The sequence below is a fragment of the Perca fluviatilis genome, chromosome 24 (genome assembly GCF_010015445.1).
Source record: "Perca fluviatilis chromosome 24, GENO_Pfluv_1.0, whole genome shotgun sequence".
In the NCBI taxonomy this organism is placed as follows: Eukaryota; Metazoa; Chordata; class Actinopteri; order Perciformes; family Percidae; genus Perca; species Perca fluviatilis.
In genome coordinates, this window is record NC_053135.1 from 20,940,758 (window position 1) to 20,962,289 (window position 21,532).

The 21,532-nt window shown below is 45.5% G+C and overlaps 3 protein-coding genes across 4 annotated transcripts in view; 2 read left to right on the forward strand and 1 right to left on the reverse strand.

The window, feature by feature from the left end:
* Positions 1 to 230: 230 nt before the first annotated feature.
* Positions 231 to 11,108, reverse strand: arl11 (ADP-ribosylation factor-like 11). Its single transcript, XM_039793686.1, has 5 exons — positions 10,835 to 11,108; positions 10,464 to 10,529; positions 8,521 to 8,636; positions 4,861 to 5,038; positions 231 to 390 (listed from the first exon to the last, which is right to left on the reverse strand). The coding sequence occupies exons 1-5, from the start codon at positions 10,862 to 10,864 to the stop codon at positions 250 to 252; spliced, it is 531 nt and encodes a 176-aa protein (XP_039649620.1). The 5' UTR covers positions 10,865 to 11,108; the 3' UTR covers positions 231 to 249.
* Positions 11,109 to 11,394: 286 nt separating this feature from the next.
* eef1b2 (eukaryotic translation elongation factor 1 beta 2) lies at positions 11,395 to 15,515 on the forward strand. Its single transcript, XM_039793685.1, has 7 exons — positions 11,395 to 11,548; positions 12,736 to 12,858; positions 12,952 to 13,087; positions 13,630 to 13,696; positions 13,881 to 14,006; positions 15,206 to 15,273; positions 15,383 to 15,515. Exons 1-7 carry the CDS (start codon positions 11,469 to 11,471, stop codon positions 15,467 to 15,469), a joined length of 687 nt encoding a protein of 228 aa, XP_039649619.1. The 5' UTR covers positions 11,395 to 11,468; the 3' UTR covers positions 15,470 to 15,515.
* Positions 15,516 to 16,191: 676 nt separating this feature from the next.
* The window catches only part of zdbf2 (zinc finger, DBF-type containing 2), a 7,637-nt gene continuing 2,296 nt past the window's right edge, over positions 16,192 to 21,532 (forward strand). Inside the window, exons 1-10 of one of the 2 annotated variants that reach the window (XM_039793673.1) lie at positions 16,192 to 16,286; positions 16,830 to 16,939; positions 17,345 to 17,385; positions 18,102 to 18,135; positions 18,525 to 18,621; positions 18,701 to 18,858; positions 19,355 to 19,584; positions 20,225 to 20,511; positions 20,792 to 20,902; positions 21,356 to 21,532. The exon at positions 21,356 to 21,532 is cut by the window's right edge and continues 158 nt beyond it. In XM_039793673.1, coding sequence (XP_039649607.1) covers positions 17,364 to 17,385; positions 18,102 to 18,135; positions 18,525 to 18,621; positions 18,701 to 18,858; positions 19,355 to 19,584; positions 20,225 to 20,511; positions 20,792 to 20,902; positions 21,356 to 21,532 — 1,116 coding nt within the window. In that variant the 5' untranslated portion in view covers positions 16,192 to 16,286; positions 16,830 to 16,939; positions 17,345 to 17,363. The remainder of the gene's footprint in view (positions 16,287 to 16,829; positions 16,940 to 17,344; positions 17,386 to 18,101; positions 18,136 to 18,524; positions 18,622 to 18,700; positions 18,859 to 19,354; positions 19,585 to 20,224; positions 20,512 to 20,791; positions 20,903 to 21,355) is intronic. The other variant, XM_039793674.1, reaches the window with a different exon arrangement.

Below are 21,532 nucleotides of genomic sequence, written 5' to 3' on the forward strand. Positions count from 1 at the left end.
ACACACACACACACACACACACAATGACACACACACACACACACACACGCACACGCACAGAGAAAAAACCCAGAATCAATCATGTTTTCACGTTTATTTTGACATCTGTTTACAGTGAAACAAATTGAGTATAATATATATATATATATATATATATATATAATTATAGATAATGATATATATATATATCATTATCTATAATTATATATATCTATATATATATATATATATATATATAATTATCTATAATTATATAAGATGTCTGTTGTGTCTGATGAGTTTGTTGATGGAGGTGAAGGCCTGCTGGAGGCCCAGACCCTTCAGACCGCTGCAGGCCTGGATCTCCCAACGCCGGTCCTCGTACTGGGGGAGGAACAGCTGGGTGGAGATCTGGGGGGGAGGGAGGGAGGGAGGGAGAGTCCAGGGTGTAAATGAGTGATAAACAGTCTGAATAATTTGAGAATAACAGTAGAAACTTGAGTTCCTATGTTTCGTGTTTCACATTTTGGGAAGTTTTTCATGGACAGAATATATATATATATATATATATATATATATATATAAATAAATATATAAATATATATACAGTGCCTTGCGAAAGTATTCGGCCCCCTTGAACTTTTCGACCTTTTGCCACATTTCAGGCCTCAAACATAAAGATATAAAACTGTAATTTTTTGTGAAGAATCAACAACAAGTGGGTCACAATCATGAAGTGGAACGAAATTTATTGGATATTTCAAACCTTTTAAACAAATAAAAACCGAAATATTGGGGGCTGCAAAATTATTCAGCCCCCTTAAGTTAATACTTTGTAGCGCCACCTTTTGCTGCGATTACAGCTGTAAGTCGCGGGGTATGTCTCTATCAGTTTTGCACATCGACAGACTGACATTTTTGCCCATTCCTCCTTGCAAAACAGCTCGAGCTCAGTGAGGTTGGATGGAGAGCGTTTGTGAACAGCAGTTTTCAGTTCTTTCCACAGATTCTCGATTGGATTCAGGTCTGGACTTTGCCGCGGCCATTCTAACACCTGGATATGTTTATTTGTGAACCATTCCATTGTAGATTTTGCTTTATGTTTTGGATCATTGTCTTGTTGGAAGACAAATCTCCGTCCCAGTCTCAGGTCTTTTGCAGACTCCATCAGGTTTTCTTCCAGAATGGTCCTGTATTTGGCTCCATCCATCTTCCCATCAATTTTAACCATCTTCCCTGTCCCTGCTGAAGAAAAGCAGGCCCAAACCATGATGCTGCCACCACCATGTTTGACAGTGGGGATGGTGTGTTCAGGGTGATGAGCTGTGTTGCTTTTAACCGCCAAACATAACGCGTTTTGCATTGTTGCCAAAAAGTTCGATTTTGGTTTCATCTGACCACAGCACCTTCTTCCACATGTTTGGTGTGTCTCCCAGGTGGCTTTTGGCAAACTTTAAACAACACTTTTTATGGATATCTTTAAGAAATGGCTTTCTTCTTGCCACTCTTCCATAAAGGCCAGATTTGTGCAGTATACGACTGATTGTTGTCCTATGGACAGAGTCTCCCACCTCAGCTGTAGATCTCTGCAGTTCATCCAGAGTGATCATGGGCCTCTTGGCTGCATCTCTGATCAGTCTTCTCCTTGTATGAGCTGAAAGTTTAGAGGGACGGCCGGGTCTACGTAGATTTGTAGTGGTCTGATACTCCTTCCATTTCAATATTATCGCTTGCACAGTGCTCCTTGGGATGTTTAAAGCTTGGGAAATCTTTTTGTATCCAAATCCGGCTTTAAACTTCTCCACAACAGTATCTCGGACCTGCCTGGTGTGTTCCTTGTTCTTCATGATGCTCTCTGCGCTTTACACGGACCTCTGAGACTATCACAGAGCAGGTGCATTTATACGGAGACTTGATTACACACAGCTGGATTCTATTTATCATCATTAGTCATTTAGGTCAACATTGGATCATTCAGAGATCCTCACTGAACTTCTGGAGAGAGTTTGCTGCACTGAAAGTAAAGGGGCTGAATAATTTTGCACGCCCACTTTTTCAGTTTTTATTTTTAAAAAAGTTTGAAATAGCCAATGAATTTCGTTCCACTTCATAATTGGGACCCACTTGTTGTTGATTCTTCACAAAAAATTACAGTTTTATATCTTTATGTTTGAGGCCTGAAATGTGGCAAAAGGTCGAAACGTTCAAGGGGGCCGAATACTTTCGCAAGGCACTGTATATCCATACAGGACATGTGAGACTCAGACCCACCTGTCCTGAATGGAACAGACCTGTAAGGGTTAGGCTGACAGGTCATGGCGTTGGCCAGGCCCTTCTTACCATAGATATACATTATAAAGGCTAGATGTCTCTAACGCCATCACCGGCGGCCATCTTGGCACAGGCAAGCTTCCTGCCGGGCTCTGTGGTACCTGATGGAAGGTGAGTGATCTGCACAAACACTAATCCTCTTATCTCGCTGAAATCTTGACAGATTTACAAACAGTTTGGTTTCTTACAGACATTATTAACGTGGCTATAATTCTGGATGCTTGAACATGTTGAAATTGCAGCTTTTCTTTTTCGAAAAACGACTTAATCGTGCAGCATACTTGCGTATCACGACTACTTGCGCAAGTTATCAAGGCTGAGACCACAATCGAGCTGTTCAATTATATCGATTTTACTGACACAAATAACGATTTTATGACAACTAATCTTTTGTCTAAATTACAATCTTTGTGAATGTGGTTGTAGTTATTAGCCTAGCTGGCTAATAACGAGAAGCTAACATTACAGTTCAGGTGCTACCCAGCAATTTAACATCAGTGGGAGGGGCAGAATTGCTCTCTCTTTTCAATATAACTTAAGTTGCTCATGATTTCCAATCGGTTTAGCTTGTTAAAAACATCTTACATTATGATACAGGAACTTGCTGTCTTCATCAGAGAAGATGCCAGACTTTCGTGCAGCCTACGGATGCTTTAATCGCCGGAGTCTCAAAACGAGAGAGATATGACAATATTATGAAGATATTTGCGATAATTGTCGTATGTACAATACAGGTCCTGTTACACAGGAACAGCAGGGCTATGACATAATAGTATTACAAGGTTGTTGTTGACCCAAGGCTTTTTAGAAGTTTGTTTACACAATCGCTGCATGTTTCTTTCGGACACCTTTTTATAGCCAGTTTAGTGTGGTTGTCTTATTATAAAGTACATACATGCATACATGATGCATACATGCACACATACAATTACCCCAAACATATGATAATTTAGGTGTGTATTTTTGCCCTTACTGTTAATGTTAATGTTGAAAGAACGAAAAAAAGGGTTGGAAATGTTGACAATAATTTATATATCTGGGTACATTTCTCACGTTTTTAAGGTTTCCCAAAACCATAAAGATGAGGAGGCAGTGGGAGCTTGCCCTAAGAAGGGACGGTTGTGTTGCCTCTGACAGGACACTGGTCTGCAGCGAGCACTTCAGGAGGACTTCGACAGACTGTCTGGCTTAAAGATGGTGCTGTGCCAACCATTTTCAACTTTCCAGCTCATCTTCAAAGGGTATGTGTATCATTGACCAACAATCATTCAAGGTGTATAAGATTGATATATCAATATGTGATTAAATGTCACTTTAGTTTTTGTTACTGCAAGTTATATAATGTGTTGTTTATTACAGCACATTTTAGACACTCAAAATGTCTTTACTTATGTCTTAAAGTCTCTAAAAGTAGAACAGGAGCCAGAGCCTTCAGCTACCGAGCTCCTCTCCTGGGGAACCAGCTTCTAGTCGTGGTTCAGGAGGCAGACACCCTCTCCACATTCAAGAATAGGCTGAAGACGTTCCTATTTGATAAAGCTTATAGCTAGGGTTGGATCAGGTGAGTCCTGAACCTGGTTTATATTAGCTGCTATAGGCCTAGACTATCCATGGTGCACTGAGCTCCTCTCTCTCTCTGCACACATTCATGTCCCATTAATGCATGTTACTAACTTCACTTCTTCCACAGAGTTCTTGTGTTTTCTCGTCTCGTAAGTTCTCATCAATCCTAGTGGAGCCTCCTGTCATGGTCCTGCTTGACTGCCATTGCCAATACTGTTGTTGCCGTGCACCTGTCTGTCTGTCTGTCTGTCTGTCTGTCTCTCTCTCTCTCTGTCTCTCTCTCTCTCTCCCCAACTGGTCACGACCACCCACTTAGAGCCAAGGATCTGTCCTAGGTTTCTGCCTCTTAACAGGCAGTTTTTCCTTGCCCTTGTCTCCAAGGTCTTGCTCATGGTGGCACTGTTGGGTCTCTGTAAATAATGTTATAAGGAGTTCGGTCTAGACCTGCTCTATTTGAAAAGTGTCCTGAGATACCTTTTGTTATGAATTGGCGCTATACAAATAAAATTTAAATGAATTGAATTTTGTATCTCTATCCTCCATGTGTATTCCTCCACAGTAGTGTAGTTCTCTCAACAGGGTGGGGATTTCAACATGCACCATGTTGCCATTCTGTACATTGAGTTTTAGTAGCCTATATATTGATTTAACATAAATACCTTGTGCATGTGTATGTTCATTGCACCTATCTGTTCTGTTTAATGTTATTTTCATATGGAAGTCAATGGTTATAATTATTCACAAGTAGGCCTATGCAGTGTCATAACTACATCTCTGACGTTTATAGCAAACCAAACCATTTGAAAATGTATCAAGTTAAGGTTATTTAAAAAGTACATGCACCATTAAAACACGTTACGAGTGAGCGAGCTGACTGTGGCAAGATGGCCGCCAGGTGCGGACATCGACCTCCATTGGCCAGCAGCGTGGACGAGACATCTAGCATTTATTTTTTTATTTATTTATATATATATATATGCTTCTTACCTGTTGGATGTTCATGGCGTTGGGCAGGTCGTTCTTGTTGGCCAGAACCATCAGAGGAACTCCTTCCAGCTTCTTCTCACTCAGAACTTTCTTCAGAACCTTCTGGGCCTCGGGCAGCCGGGCCGGGTCACTGCTGTCCACCACGAACACCAGAGCCTGGCAGTCATCAAGGTAGTAACTGGAGGAAACACCAGGGGAACTAGTTAGTCAGGTAGTTAGTTAGTTAGTTAGTTAGTTAGTCCAGAGCCTGGCAGTCATCAAGGTAATACCTGGAGGAGACACCAGGGGGGACTAGTTAGTCAGTTAGTTAGTTAGTTAGTTAGTTAGTTAGTTAGTTAGTTAGTCCAGAGCCTGGCAGTCATCAAGGTAGTAACTGGAGGAGACACCAGGGGAACTAGTTAGTCAGGTAGTTAGTTAGTTAGTTAGTTAGTTAGTCCAGAGCCTGGCAGTCATCAAGGTAGTAACTGGAGGAAACACCAGGGGAACTAGTTAGTCAGGTAGTTAGTTAGTTAGTTAGTTAGTCCAGAGCCTGGCAGTCATCAAGGTAATACCTGGAGGAGACACCAGGGGGACTAGTTAGTCAGGTAGTTAGTTAGTTAGTTAGTTAGTTAGTTAGTTAGTCCAGAGCCTGGCAGTCATCAAGGTAATACCTGGAGGAGACACCAGGGGGGACTAGTTAGTCAGGTAGTTAGTTAGTTAGTCCAGAGCCTGGCAGTGGTCAAGGTAGTACCTGGAGGAGACACCAGGGGAACTAGTTAGTCAGGTAGTTAGTTAGTCAGTCAGGTAGTCAATCAGGTAGTCAGTCAGGTAGTCAGTCAGGTAGTTAGTTAGGTAGTCAGGTAGTCAGTTAGGTAGTCAGGTAGTTAGTTAGGTAGTCAGTCAGGTAGTCAGTCAGGTAGTTAGTTAGGTAGTCAGGTAGTCAGTTAGGTAGTCAGGTAGTCAGTCAGGTAGTCAGTCAGGTAGTTAGTTAGGTAGTCAGTCAGGTAGTCAGGTAGTCAGTCAGGTAGTTAGTCAGGTAGTCAGTCAGGTAGTTAGTTAGGTAGTTAGTTAGGTAGTCAGGTAGTCAGTCAGGTAGTTAGTTAGGTAGTCAGGTAGTCAGTTAGGTAGTCCGGTAGTCAGTCAGGTAGTCAGTCAGGTAGTCAGGTAGTCAGTCAGTCAGGAAGTTAGGCAGGTAGTTAGTTAGGTAGTTAGTCAGTCAGTCTAGAGCCTGGCAGTAATCAAGGTAGTACCTCCAGGGAGCACCAGGGGAACTAGTTAAGCCTGGCTCACACCACAGGAGTTTATAAATCCTAACCAATTTATAAATCTGGTTGCAGCACACACTTGAGGAGAATCTTTGCAGATTGTCTTCCCTCAAATCTTAAACATGCTCACACTACAAGATTTGTAAATAGTGGGGCATCACACACTACAAGATATTCTTAAGATTATCTCGCCAGATTTAGCATCTCAAGTGATGCAATCTCACGGGGAAGCGCATGTAAACAAAATGGATGCTGTGTCACGGCAACTTGCTGTAGTAAAACTTATTTTTTGTACCAATAAAAAACAAAAGAAAATAAAACGAGCGTGGACGATAATATTATTCAAACAAACTACCTATTTTCCGGACTATAAGTCGCACTTTTTTTTCCTACTTTGGCTGGTCCTGCTACTTATAGTCAGGTGCGACTTATATATCAAAATATATATAATTTAACATGTTTTTAAATGTTAATTCATACTGAAAACATTACCGTCTACAGCCGCGAGAGGGCGCTCTAGGCTTGGGACGACTAGAATGCTCCTAAAGACAACTGAGAAAGAAAAGAGATAAACTGCAGGTAGTAAAATATGCAGCCGGAAACGGTAATCGAGCAGCAGAAAGAAAGATTGTAATGAGGGAGAAACTTGTGAGGGAGACTGGAGAACAGGTGACTCTTACTGCAATGAAGAAATCAAAGAAAGCTAATCGGCTAATCGCGGGCTGAAAGCTAGATGGCCAGAGTTGGAGGAACAAGTCCACAGGTGGAGGGGCTGGTCAATGGTGCAGTTACATCTCCATGCCCTGCTAGTTGTTCTGTGTGACTTGTACTCCGGAGCGACTTATAGTCCGAAAAATAGGGTATGTGCAATGCATCTTTTGTTAGACCTGAATGTAGCGGATGATCACTGACTAGATCTAATGTTTACATTTGCTAGCTAGTGCCTAGCAGCTTTGTACACTCACCCAGTAGGTCCAAATCTTTAGCGATCTCTCCCCAGCTCTTCTCTTTATCATTCTGATTATGAGACTCTTCTGATGAGACAGTAAACAGCCACTCGTGCTGTTGCCACATCTCCACCATCCTTTCTTCCAGCTCAGTTGTCCACCGGACTCGTACTACAGCTGCTTTTGTGGACATTTTTCAAAAGTTTCCGTCACTTCCGTCTCCTTGCAGACCTGTCTCTCATTGGCTATTGTGGAAGTACTGACGTAATCATAGTCGTTTCACGCCCGATTATAATCCTAGATATCAAACATGTTTCATGTTATTGGGGCGGCCTCACATTACCAGATAATCTGACCTGTGAACGCCTCACATTACCAGATAATCTGACCTGTGAACGCCTCACATTACCAGATAATCTGACCAGTGAACGCCTCACATTACCAGATAATCTGACCTGTGAACGCCTCACATTACCAGATAATCTGACCTGTGAACGCCTCACATTACCAGATAATCTGACCTGTGAACGCCTCACATTACCAGATAATCTGATCAGTGAACGCCTCACATTACCAGATAATCTGACCTGTGAACGCCTCACATTACCAGATAATCTGACCAGTGAACGCCTCACATTACCAGATAATCTGACCTGTGAACGCCTCACATTACCAGATAATCTGATCTGTGAATGCCTCACATTACCAGATAACCTGACCTGTGACACGTTACATACCAGATAATCTGACCTGTGAATGCCTCACATTACCAGATAATCTAACCTGTGAAGCGCACATTACCAGATAATCTGACCTGTAAGCGCATACACATTACCAGATAATCTGACCTGTGAAGCCACATTACCAGATAATCTGACCAGTGAACGCTTCACATTACCAGATAATCTGACCTGTGAACCTCACATTACCAGATAATCTGACCAGTGAACGCCTCACATTACCAGATAATCTGACCAGTGAACGCTCACATTACCAGATAATTTGACCTGTGAACGCCACATTACCAGATAATCTGACCTGTGAATGCCTCACATTACCAGATAATCTGATCAGTGAACGCCACATTACCAGATAATCTGACCTGTGAACGCCTCACATTACCAGATAATCTGACCTGTGAACGCCTCACATTACCAGATAATCTGACCTGTGAACGCCTCACATTACCAGATAATCTGACCTGTGAACGCCTCACATTACCAGATAATCTGACCTGTGAACGCCTCACATTACCAGATAATCTGACCTGTGAACGCCTCACATTACCAGATAATCTGCGCCGAACATCGGAACCGATCGAGGTCCTCAACAAGATTTTTTCTCAGATTCTCGGGAGGAGTAAATCTGACATAAATCGGCCTAAAACTCCTGTAATGTGAGCCAGGCTTTAGTTAGGTAGTTAGTCAGTCAGTCAGTTAATTAGTTAGTTAGTCTAGTTTACTGTTTACCTCCAGTTGTCTCTCATACTCTTCTGTCCTCCGACGTCCCAAACAGTCAGAGACGTCTTCTTGTCCAGATTCAGAGTTCCCACGTTGAAGCCGATGGTCGGAGACGTTTCCATCACCTGGAAGGAAACACTCCGTCACTTTCACACCTGGGAGACTCACCTGGCCACTCTGAGACTCACACCTGGCCACTCTGAGACACACACCTGGTCACTCTGAGACACACCTGGCCACTCCGAGACACACCTGGCCACTCTGAGACACAGCTGGTCACTCTGAGACTCACCTGGCCACTCTGAGACACACCTGGCCACTCTGAGACACACCTGGCCACTCTGAGACTCACCTGGCCACTCTGACACACATCTGGCCACTCTGAGACACAGCTGGTCACTCTGAGACTCACCTGGCCACTCTGAGACTCACCTGGTCACTCTGAGACACAGCTGGTCACTCTGAGACACAGCTGGTCACTCTGAGACTCACCTGGCCACTCTGAGACACACCTGGCCACTCTGAGACACACCTGGCCACTCTGAGACTCACACCTGGCCACTCTGAGACACACACCTGGCCACTCTGAGACTCACACCTGGCCACTCTGAGACACTCTGAGACTCACCTGGCCACTCTGACACACACCTGGCCCCTCTGACACACACCTGGCCACTCTGACACACCTGGCCCCTCTGACACACACCTGGCCACTCTGACACACCTGGCCCCTCTGACACACACCTGGCCACTCTGACACACACCTGGCCACTCTGACACACCTGGCCCCTCTGACACACACCTGGCCACTCTGATACACACCTGGCCACTCTGACAGTAAGGGTATTTGAGTCATAATTGCTGTTTTTTTGGGGAAACCGTCTCCAGATAGTAGGGGTGGTACGGTTCATGAAAAAACACCCGAACCGCTCGGTTCGCTAGTCTCGGTTCCCTAGTCTCGGTTCGCTAGTCTCGGTTCGCTAGTCTCGGTTCGCTAGTCTCGGTTCCCTAGTCTCGGTTCGCTAGTCTCGGTTCGCTAGTCTCGGTTCGCTAGTCTCGGTTCCCTAGTCTCGGTTCGCTAGTCTCGGTTCGCTAGTCTCGGTTCGCTAGTCTCGGTTCGCTAGTCTCGGTTCGCTAGTCTCGGTTCGCTAGTCTCGGTTCGCTAGTCTCGGTTCGGAGCGTGTGTGTACCGCCCGGTTCGTCAGTCCACTGTTAATGGTCACTAACCTCTTACTGCCGTAGGGCCCACTTTATACACCGATGTTAAAACACTTACTGGAAATGACGAGCGGGATGGGCGTGACAAACGCAACCCATGGCAGCTGATTGGACGATTGCATCACATGGGTCTGGCTTGGTCTGGCTGGTCCCAAATTTCAAAACAGACTGTCATGGCGTCTCGTTCAGAATACGATCTCATATCGTACTAAAATAGTTCACCGAAACGTGTTTCTGAAAACATTTTAAGCGAGAAATAGGCCATGCAGTTGCTGAATCTGTCTTCATTTCAGATCAACAAAGGTCAGTTTAAAAGATTTTCGTCAGATTTTGAGAGACACCGAGCCGACCGCTCCTCAAGTGGAGTGGGGCGCCGCTGCTGCAGGTCACGTGACATCACCTGCAGAGATGTCCAGTGGGAGAGAGGCTGCCCAGAGCTGGAGGATGCGCCAGCGTCGTTTATAGTCTGGTGTGTGGGAACATTTGGGATTTCACGTTACCTATGATGAAATAAAACAATATAGAACTGCCACTGTGTGCACGTTTTGTGCAACATGCTTTCAATATGCTAATTTTAGCTTTATATCATATGTTGAAGTATATTCTGGAGTGTTAAAGAAAAAATAAGAACCGTACTGAACCGAAAACCGTGACCCTAAAACCGTGATACGAACCGAACCGTGGGTTTTGTGAACCGTACCACCCCTACCAGATAGACACCTGTTCACTCTCACCTGTCCTGTCAGCAGTTGGGCCAACAGAGTCGTCTTTCCAGCAGAGTCCAAACCCATCAAGATCACCTAACACACACACACACACACACACACACACACACACACACACACACACACACACACACACACACACACACACAGAGACACACACACAGAGAGACACACACACAGAGAGACAGACACACACACACACACACACAGAGAGACACACACACAGAGAGACAGACACACAGACACGCACACACACACACGGTAAACTTCTGGCTCAAAGTAACTAAGTACATTTACTCCAGTAAACTTCACACAGACACACCTGTCTCAGAAGATACAGGTGAGTTCAGGGTGACTTACTGTAATCTGATTACTCTTACCTGCGGAGAAGAGCTCTGAGCGTGTCCCATCTTCTTCTTCGCCTGTGTGTTTATGACTGAAACTCAGCTGTTCAGTTTCACTAACGCCAGCAGCCAATAGGAGAGCAGCGTCCAATCACAGCGCGTCACGTGACAGTGTGACAGGTCCGACGGGTTCTCTGCTAGTGGCGATACACCTGTAGTCAGGTCAACGTTACTGGTAATTTTTCATATTATTTCTTTATCTCCATGACGTCATGAAATATACATATACATATATACATACACGTCAGTAATGAGGGTCAAACCCAAATATAAAGTGACTCCATGTTTGTATTTAATCTCTTTTATTAATCTTTATTTTTATTTCACGCCCTGTTAACACGTTATATTTGTATTATTTAATATTATATATTATACTTTTATTTTGTATTATTACTACCTACTACTACTACTACTACTACTACTACTACTACTATTATTATAATAATAATATTGTTCCTCGGTTGTTCCTCCAGGATCAGCGGGGAGGAGCACTAGGGGAGTCCGGCGAGGAGGGGTCTGTCTCCGGGTATAAAACCAGCTCTCCCCGCCTCCTTCCTTCCTTCTGCTTCTTGCTCCTCCGACGGCTCCTTCCTCCTCAAATCGGCACAAAATGGGTTTCGGTGACTTGAAATCAGCCTCCGGGCTGAAAGTGCTGAACGGATTCCTGTCGGATCGCAGCTACATCGAAGGGTCAGTACGACAGAAACCGGAGGAAATCCGGTAGAAAACCACTGGAAACTCTGCAGAGTTCTGCTGAAAGAAAGCCAGCGGCCGCCATCTTGGCTCCGCCATGTTGGCTCCGCGCTGAGCCGTTAGCCGTTAAAGGCTAGAAGCTAGAAGGGATACAGCTACGGGGATGACCGTTAAGCTAGGACAAACAACATCGTGGTTTGGGTTCAAACACACCCGAGGAGCAGGCACGTGTGTCCTGAGTTAAAATATGAAACATTTATTGTTATGTTAGTCTAGATTTTGTGAGATTTAGCGTAACTTCCGGTCGTATCTGTATCCCTTTTAGCCACAACCTTAAGCTAACTGAGGCTAACAGCTACATCGATGCATGTTACGTTTCGGCACCATTTAGGACTATTTAAGGTTAGGAAACAGATCGTGGGTTGTGTTTAAACACTCGGAGGAACGAACATGCGTTTCCTGGGTGAAATAACTACTATTTATATATTAGATTTAGCGTTTCTTGCGGTACATTAGCTAGCTGTCAGGCTGTTAGCCGTACATTAGCTGAGCTAGCTGTCAGGCTGTTAGCGGAGTTTTAATGTTTAAATGACCCCAAATAAACAGACTCGAGGCTCTAAAATGTCCGCAGTTAAGTCTTAAAGAGTCTCAACTGATGTACGAAGAGTTAAAGTTCAGTTTGAGTTTCTCTTTAGTAGTTTTTAGTGTGAAGAAGTAGCTCCATGCTATCGTTAACGTGGAGCCACATGGTGCTAACATGCTCACTCAGATGCTACATGAAGTCCGCAGAAACCCTATAAAGACGTCAGATAACTGATCAATAACCACTAGTATAGTTTTAATTTAATAATATATTGACACTGAAACTGTCGCTGCTGTTTGGGTTTTAAATTAGACCTTTTAATGTGTATTAAAATGTCCTGAAATATGAGTTAAGCAACCAACAACATAACGCTGACTTCTTAACGTGGTTCTGCTGCGCAAAGGATTGTGGGTCAGGAGCTGTAGCAGCAGAACATCCGGGTATTTAGACACACAAATGGCTGAATAAACTTGTCGTGAAAGTAGTCCCAAAAAGCCATAATAAACTTAATAAACTTGCTGTAAAAGTAGTCCCAAAAAGCCTTAATAACCTTAATAAACTTGCCATAAAAGCATAAGTTGACGCTGTGTTACCTGTCCAGGTACGTGCCGTCCCAGGCTGATGTGGCGGTGTTCGAGGCCATCGGGGCAGCGCCGGCGGCCGACCTGTGCCACGCCCTGCGCTGGTACAACCACATCAAGTCCTACCAGAGCCAGAAGAACAGGTGAGGAGGCTACCTGAGGCTGATGACATCATTGTGTGTGTCTGTGTCACATGATCAGAGATTAAGCCCCGCCCCCTTCTTCCCTCCGGTCAGCCTACCAGGTGTGAAGAAGCCTCTGGGGCAGTACGGGCCCTCCAACATCGCCGACACCACCACAGGCTCCGCCCCCGCCGCCGTCACCAAGGACGACGACGACGATGACATCGACCTGTTCGGCTCCGACGAGGAGGTGAGCTTCAGTTTCCCATCCTGGACTCTTAATACTCCCAAAAAACACTGGACGTAGAAGGCAGTTAGATGACACAAGTCTGATTTTAAATTCTACATTAGTGCCGTGTGCAGACTTGATGATGATCTAACTCACCATCTTTCGGCTGAAGCTGTGATGTCACTCTTAACGATCTGAAAGCTCTGCACACCAACATGTTTCATCAAAACAGTAGTAGTGGAGATATGCTGGCTCTATACACACTAAAAGTCCTGATTATTTACATGGAGTCTGGTGGAGATATGCTGGCTCTATACACGCTAAAAGTCCTGATTATTTACATGGAGTCTGGTGGAGATATGCTGGCTCTATACACGCTAAAAGTCCTGATTATTTACATGGAGTCTGGTGGAGATATGCTGGCTCTATACACGCTAAAAGTCCTGATTATTTACATGGAGTCTGGTGGAGATATGCTGGCTCTATACACGCTAAAAGTCCTGATTATTGACATGGAGTCTGGTGGTTTTTGTGGTAACTGTTCCCTGTGTTTTGTCTGGCAGGAGGACGCCGAGGCCGCCCGTCTGAAGGAGGAACGATTGGCCGAGTACGCCGCCAAGAAGTCTAAAAGTAAGTCCCGCCTCTCGCTGACGTGTCATTGGCTGACTCTTGATGATGAAGAACCAATCACCATCTTTCGGCTGACTACCTGATGGACGCCATGTTTTTTACCTGAGAGAGAGTCTCTCAGCGGCTTTCAGGCCCCATGCTGTTACCACGGTAACCAACCCCTCCCTCTCTCCTCTCCTCCCAGAGCCCGCCCTCATCGCCAAATCTTCGATCCTATTGGACGTGAAGCCGTGGGACGACGAGACGGACATGGCCAAGCTGGAGGAGTGTGTTCGCAGTATCCAGATGGACGGACTCGTCTGGGGACAATGTGAGAATACACACTTTATACTACACATAGTACACACTATACAGACTATACTACACACAGACTGGTCTGGGGACAATGTGAGAATACACACTTTATACTACACATAGTACACACTATACAGACTATACTACACACAGACTGGTCTGGGGACAATGTGAGAATACACACTTTATACTACACATAGTACACACTATACAGACTATACTACACAGACAGACTGGTCTGGGGACAATGTGAGAATACACACTTTATACTACACACAGTACACACTATACACACTATACTACACACACAGACTGGTCTGGGGACAATGTGAGAATACACACTTTATACTACACATAATACACACTATACTACACACAGACTCATCTGGGGACAATGTGAGAATACACACATTATACTACACACAGACTGGTCTGGGGACAATGTGAGAATACACACATTATACTACACACAGACTGGTCTGGGGACAATGTGAGAATACACACTTTATACTACACATAGTACACACTATACTACACACAGACTGGTCTGGGGACAATGTGAGAATACACACATTATACTACACATAGTACACATTATACACACACACACACACACACACACAGGTCTGGGGACAATACACACTATACTACACACAGACTGGTCTGGGGACAATACACACATAATACACATACTATACACATTATAACACACACACACACACGTCTGGGGACAATACACACCATACACATAATACACACTATACACATTATACTACACACAGACTGGTCTGGGGACAATACACACATAATACACATACTACACACTATACACATTATATCCCACACACACAGGTCTGGGGACAATACACACCATACACACTATACTACACACAGACTGGTCTGGGGACAATGTGAGCAGAATACACACATTACACACATACTACACACTATACACATACTATGATTCAGGTAGAGATTAGTGCCGTGTGCAGACTTGATGATGATCTAACTCACCATCTTTCGGCTGAAGCTGTGATGTCACTCTTAACGATCTGAAAGCTCTGCACACAAACGTGAATAAGAGTTACTGCTGAGGTACAGAGATGTCTGCCTGTCTGCCTGTCTGCCTGCCTGCCTGCCTGCCTGTCTGTCTGTCTGTCTGTTTGTCTGTCGTATAATGTGCTAAATGCTGCGGTTTGTTTTGGTGTCTTTTAGCCAAACTGGTTCCCGTTGGTTACGGCATCAAGAAGCTGCAGATCGGCTGCGTGGTGGAAGACGACAAGGTGTGTATATGTACCTGTGTGTTACCTGTGCAGGTGTGTGTTACCTGTGCAGGTGTGTGTGTGTGTGTTACCTGTGTGTGTGTGTATTGACCTGTATTTGTGTGTGCAGGTGGGAACAGACCTCCTGGAGGAACAGATCACAGCCTTCGAGGACTTCGTCCAGTCGATGGACGTCGCTGCTTTCAACAAAATCTGAACACACAGTTAATAAAGTCAATAAAAAGCACTTCAACACAAACACACACACCTGGCTCTGTGTTTCTGTAAATACATCTCGTACTTACTCTGAGTAATACTTCATTATAAGATCCTGAATCTGAATATTTACAGTTTAATGTGAATTTAAAACAGATTTTTAATCACAAGTACAGACAAGATCAATTTAAGCCGCTTCAGTTCTGTGTTAGAAGTCCACAATTTTACCTGCTTTTATTCTGAAAATATTCAGTCTTTTTTCTAAACTTCTCCAACTTTTATCAAATGTTTGAATTAGTTTAACAGATTATAGAAATGAGTGGAAGAGAGAAGGCTTTTATTCCATTTTTTTTTTAAATATTCAACCTAATTTAAGCCAATTCTCTAATATTAACTGGTATTTGCTGCTGTCTTTATGTAGAGTTTAACATCCCTGAAATACCAAATATATTAAAATAAATGGCTGCAGCAGTGTTTATAAGATGATAAAATATATTAAAATCACAGTATATGAAAGTGAAATGTTCCTATAAATGTCTAAGCCTTTACCCTTAGTTATGAGATATGATTTTCTAAAACATCCTAGTAGCTAACACTAGTCCATATAGTTTAATAATGATTCTGTGGGTATTAAGTTTCTGAGGCTGCAGTACCGGCTCGGGCCTGTGGCGCCGCCGCTGCTGTGTGCGTGGTTGTGACTGACTCCACCGCTAATGGAGCAGCAGAAGAAGAACCAGACCGGAAACTAAACACAGCGGCTGAGCGGCGAACGGCGGGAAGAACATTTTTAACCCGAACATAACAACAATCGGCTGCAGGTAAACTAACGGATCGGTTACCGGTTATTAACGAACGCGTCATTCAGCAAAAGCAGCCAATCGGCGTCTGTGAAACGCGGCTGCCCGGATAGCAGCGTGCTAACAGCATGCTAACGGCTAGCTGGTGGCTAACTGCGGGGACACGTCACCGCCAGCGGCAGCGGCGTCTCCATGGTTACCGGGAGTCCGTCTCAACCCGGAGTTAACCCGGGTTTCTGATAAACATCAGTTTGAAGCGCTGTTAGTTGAGTTAGCTTCAAACACAGAGAGCCAATCAGAGCGGAGATACAGCCGCGCTCTGATTGGTCCACGTCACAGAGACGAAGACCGTTTTTTTCCTCATGTAAACAATAACAAGCAGTACTAGTACTAATACTACTCGGTAGAAATACTCTGTTACAGTAAAAGTATTAAAGTATTACAAGTCTATTACACATACACAGACACACGCACACACAGACACACACACACACAGAGAGACACACACACATACAGACACACACACTTGAATATGTAAATGAGGCGTTTCTTGGCTCATTTTAGGAGAAATCTACACAAACAGACAGACTGTCTTCAGGCTCATGGACTGGTTACCGTTGGTTACAGCATGGAGCGCTCTGATTGGATGGATCACTCACTGACTCCGCCTCCAGGTAACAAGTCTCCCACTCAGATCTCATAGTCTGGGCCCTTTTCCTAAAGTTTAACGCTGGTTTTACAAGGTTTTTAAAAAGTTTGCTAAGGAATCATGAACACTGTTATGTTGGCTGTTTATTCTGACTTTTGTGTCTATTTTAAGCCAACAGAGTGAGGTATATTCCTATTTTAAGCCAACAGAGTGAGGTATATTCCTATTTTAAGCCAACAGAGTGAGGTATATTTCTATTTTAAGCCAACAGAGTGAGATATATTCCTATTTTAAGCCAACAGAGTGAGGTATATTGTGCGGTAAACTAAACGAAAGTGTACTACAACAAACTGAGACTTAATGTGAAGTCTTACATCCCATAATAATAATAATAATAATATCTAAATACATCTCTAATAATGTGTTTCAGATCTCCAGTCAGCAGCAGCATGTCGGACTCTTCTGATGAAGGTACACACACTGAAACACACACACACACACACACACACACACACACACACACACACACACACACACACACACACACACACACACACACACAGAAACACACTATTCATTATATCATTCAATGCACTGACTGTGTGTGTGTCTGTCTCTCTGTCTGTCTGTCTGTCTCTGTGTGTGTGTGTGTGTGTGCCTGCCTGTGTGTGTCTGTCTGTCTCTGTGTGTGTGTGTGTGCCTATGTGCCTGTATGTGTGTGTCTCTTTGTGTATGTCCTTCTGTGTGTGTGTGTGTCTCTCTCCCTGTGTGTGTGTGTGTGTGTGTGTGTGTGTGTGTGTGTGTGTGTGTGTGCCTGTGTCTCTCTGTGTGTGTGTCTCTGTCTGTGTGTGTGTGTGTCTCTCTCTCTCTGTGTGTGTGTCTCCCTGTGTGTGTGTGTGTGTGTGTGTGTGTGTGCCTGTGTCTCTGTGTGTGTTTGTGTGTGCCTGTGTCTCTCTGTGTGTGTCTGTCTCTGTGTGTGTGTGTGTGTGTGTGTGTGTGTGTGTGTGTGTGTGTGTGTGTGTGTGTGTGTGTGTGTGTGTGTGTGTGTGTGTGTGTGTGTCTCTGTGTGTGTGTGTGTGTGTGTGTGTGTGTCTCTGTGTGTGTCTGTGTGTGTGTGTGTGTGTGTGTCTCTGTGTGTGTGTGTGTGTGTGTCTCTGTGTCTCTCTGTGTGTGTGTGTGTGTGTCAGGTGACCAGAGGAAGGAGGGAGAGTCCACCAGCAGGTGAGTTTACCTGTTGATTACTGTCGTCCAGACTCCGCCACCAACCAAACTCTGTTCAATTTTCTGTGAATTTAAGAAAAATGAAAACACTTGACACAATACACGCTCATTCAACTCATAGATATAAAACAGGTACTTGTACTTCACATGAGCCACTTTCTACTTCTACTCCGCTACATTTCAGAGAAAATACTGCATTTTAAACTCCACAATAAAAGATTACTTCATACAAAGTAGTACTTTACAGACACGCTAAAATCACTGTTTATTTACATGGAGTCTGGTGGGTGTGGCAATGGATGTTTATTATTTGATATTAAGTAATAGTATATATAAAGTGGTATTTTAAGTCCTGGATCCTGGTCTGAGTTGGTCTGTGTGTGTGACAGGATGTGGGCAGAGTCTGAACCAGGTCCATCCAGGGCCCGGCCCAGCAGACAGGGATACTGTGGGTACTGCAGAGTCCTGTACAACAACCTGGACCAGGTACAGCTGAACCATGTGACCCGAGCCATCCAATCAGAGTCAGTGACACGTCAATGACATCACACGTCTCTCCTTTCAGCACCTGGCCAGTCTCAGACACCTGGACTCAGTCCGGGCCTCCTCCCGGGGATCCAGCGCCGCCGTCTCCACCCCAAGCAGCACCAGAACCAAGCTAACCCTGCTGGAGCGCTTCTTACAGGACGTCCTGAAGCACCACCCGCACAGCTACCACTCCAGGTAACTGAAACAAGCACACCCACACAGCTGCTACTGAAACAAGCACACTCACACAGCTGCTACTCCAGGTAACTGAAACAAGCACACCCACACAGCTACTACTCCAGGTAACTGAAACAAGCACACCCACACAGCTACTAGTCCAGGTAACTGAAACAAGCACACCCACACAGCTACTAGTCCAGGTAACTGAAACAAGCACACCCACACAGCTACTAGTCCAGGTAACTGAAACAAGCACACCCACACAGCTACTAGTCCAGGTAACTGAAACAAGCACACCCACACAGCTACTAGTCCAGGTAACTCAAACAAACACACCCACACAGCTACTAGTCCAGGTAACTGAAACAAGCACACCCACACAGCTACTAGTCCAGGTAACTGAAACAAGCACACCCACACAGCTACTAGTCCAGGTAACTGAAACAAACACACCCACCCAGCTACCCCTCCAGGTAACTAAAACAAACACACCTGTGATGTATGTTGTCAGCCCGTCTCAGGCCGACCTCCCGCCAGTCTCCACCCCTCCGATGGCCAGAGAGGGGGCGGGTCCGGAGAGGCTGTCTGCACCAATCGGAGAGCAGCAGGAAGGATGTCCCGCCCCCGAGGGGCACACACAGACCCCGCCCCTGGTCCACAGAAAGGCTCACAGGAAAACCAACCGGAGGAAAACCAGCGAGTCCTCTTCTTCCTCGCAGCCAATCAGGCGTCCAGACCAGGGTCAGTAGTCTTTGGTTCAGTCTGGACCGGGTCAGTAGTCTCTGGTTCAGTCTGGACCGGGTCAGTAGTCTTTGGTTCAGTCTGGACCGGGTCAGTAGTCTCTGGTTCAGTCTGGACAGGGTCAGTAGTCTTTGGTTCAGTCTGGACCGGGTCAGTAGTCTCTGGTTCAGTTTGGACAGGGTCAGTAGTCTCTGGTTCAGTCTGGACCGGCCGGTAGTCTTTGGTTCAGTCTGGACAGGGTCAGTAGTCTCTGGTTCAGTCTGGACCGGGTCAGTAGTCTCTGGTTCAGTCTGGACCGGGTCAGTAGTCTCTGGTTCAGTCTGGACAGGGTCAGTAGTCTTTGGTTCAGTCTGGACCGGGTCAGTAGTCTTTGGTTCAGTCTGGACAGGGTCAGTAGTCTCTGGTTCAGTCTGGACCGGGTCAGTAGTCTCTGGTTCAGTCTGGACAGGGTCAGTAGTCTCTGGTTCAGTCTGGACCAGACCATTAAAGATTATGTCAGTTTGAGTTATGTATGCTTACGGATCGTGTCCAGACCTACAAGAAGCCTCTTGGAGACCTAGACCCTAAAACACACTACTACAGAAGGCTTAGCCCTTTATACTAAACTAGCTATTCTTACTTTTTTGTTGCTCTAATCCAGACCCTGGTCCCTCTCCAGACCCTGGTCCCTCTCCAGTCCCTGGTCCCTCTCCAGTCCAAGGTCCCCGGTTCCCCACAGTCCCTGGTCCCTCTCTAGACCCTGGCCCCTCTCCGGTCCCTGGTCCCTCTCCAGACCCTGGACCCCGGTTCCCCACAGTCCCTGGTCCCTCTCCAGACCCTGGTCCCCGGTTCCCCTGGCTAGTCTGGCAGAAGCAGAGGAGGAAGGTCCAGAAGGAGGAGGCGTTCTCATCGGACCACAGTGACTCTCTGGACCGGACCATCGAGGAGGTTCGTCTGTTCGCTCTAGTTCTGGTTCTGGTTCTCTCTGGTTCTGGTTCTCTCTAGTTCTGGTTCTAGTTCTCTCTAGTTCTGGTTCTCTCTAGTTCTGGTTCTAGTTCTGGTTCTAGTTCTCTCTAGTTCTGGTTCTGGTTCTAGTTCTCTCTAGTTCTGGTTCTGGTTCTAGTTCTCTCTAGTTCTGGTTCTGGTTCTCTCTAGTTCTGGTTCTAGTTCTGGTTCTAGTTCTCTCTAGTTCTGGTTCTAGTTCTGACCGGTCTGTGTTGACCATCAGGTGATCCAGATGTGTTGCCATGGCGACCAGCAGGAGGAGACGGACAGCTTCCACTTCAGCCTTCCTGTCTCCATGGAAACACAGAGCGACCACTGGGACTCACCTGTACAGGTAACCTCGGAGACGCTTCATGGTGCGTTCACGTTCAGGACAGTCAATGCATTCAATAACCAAGAGACGTAAGACACAGACACACACACACACACACACACACACACACACACACACACACACAGAGACACACACACACACACACACAGAGACACACACACACACACACACACAGAGACACACACAGAGACACACACACACACAAAGCACACACACCACACACACACACAGAGACACACACACAACACACACACACACAGAGACACACACACACACACACACACACACACACACACACACACACACACACACACACACACACACACACACACACACACACACACACACACACACACAGAGACACACACACACACACACACACACAGAGACACACACACACACACACACACACTCAGACAGAGATGAGAGGTTGTGTGTGTTTTGTGTCCCCAGGTGCATGGTGACTCACCTGTGCAGGTGAGCCAGACTGAGGGGCGGAGCCTGATTGGTCTGATGGACGCCCAGGTACACCTGGAGGACCCGGGCTACTCCTACAGGCTGGACTCAGCCCTGATAGGGGGCGGAGCCACAGGGGGCGGGGCCACGGACAGCTACCTGGCGCTGCCCATA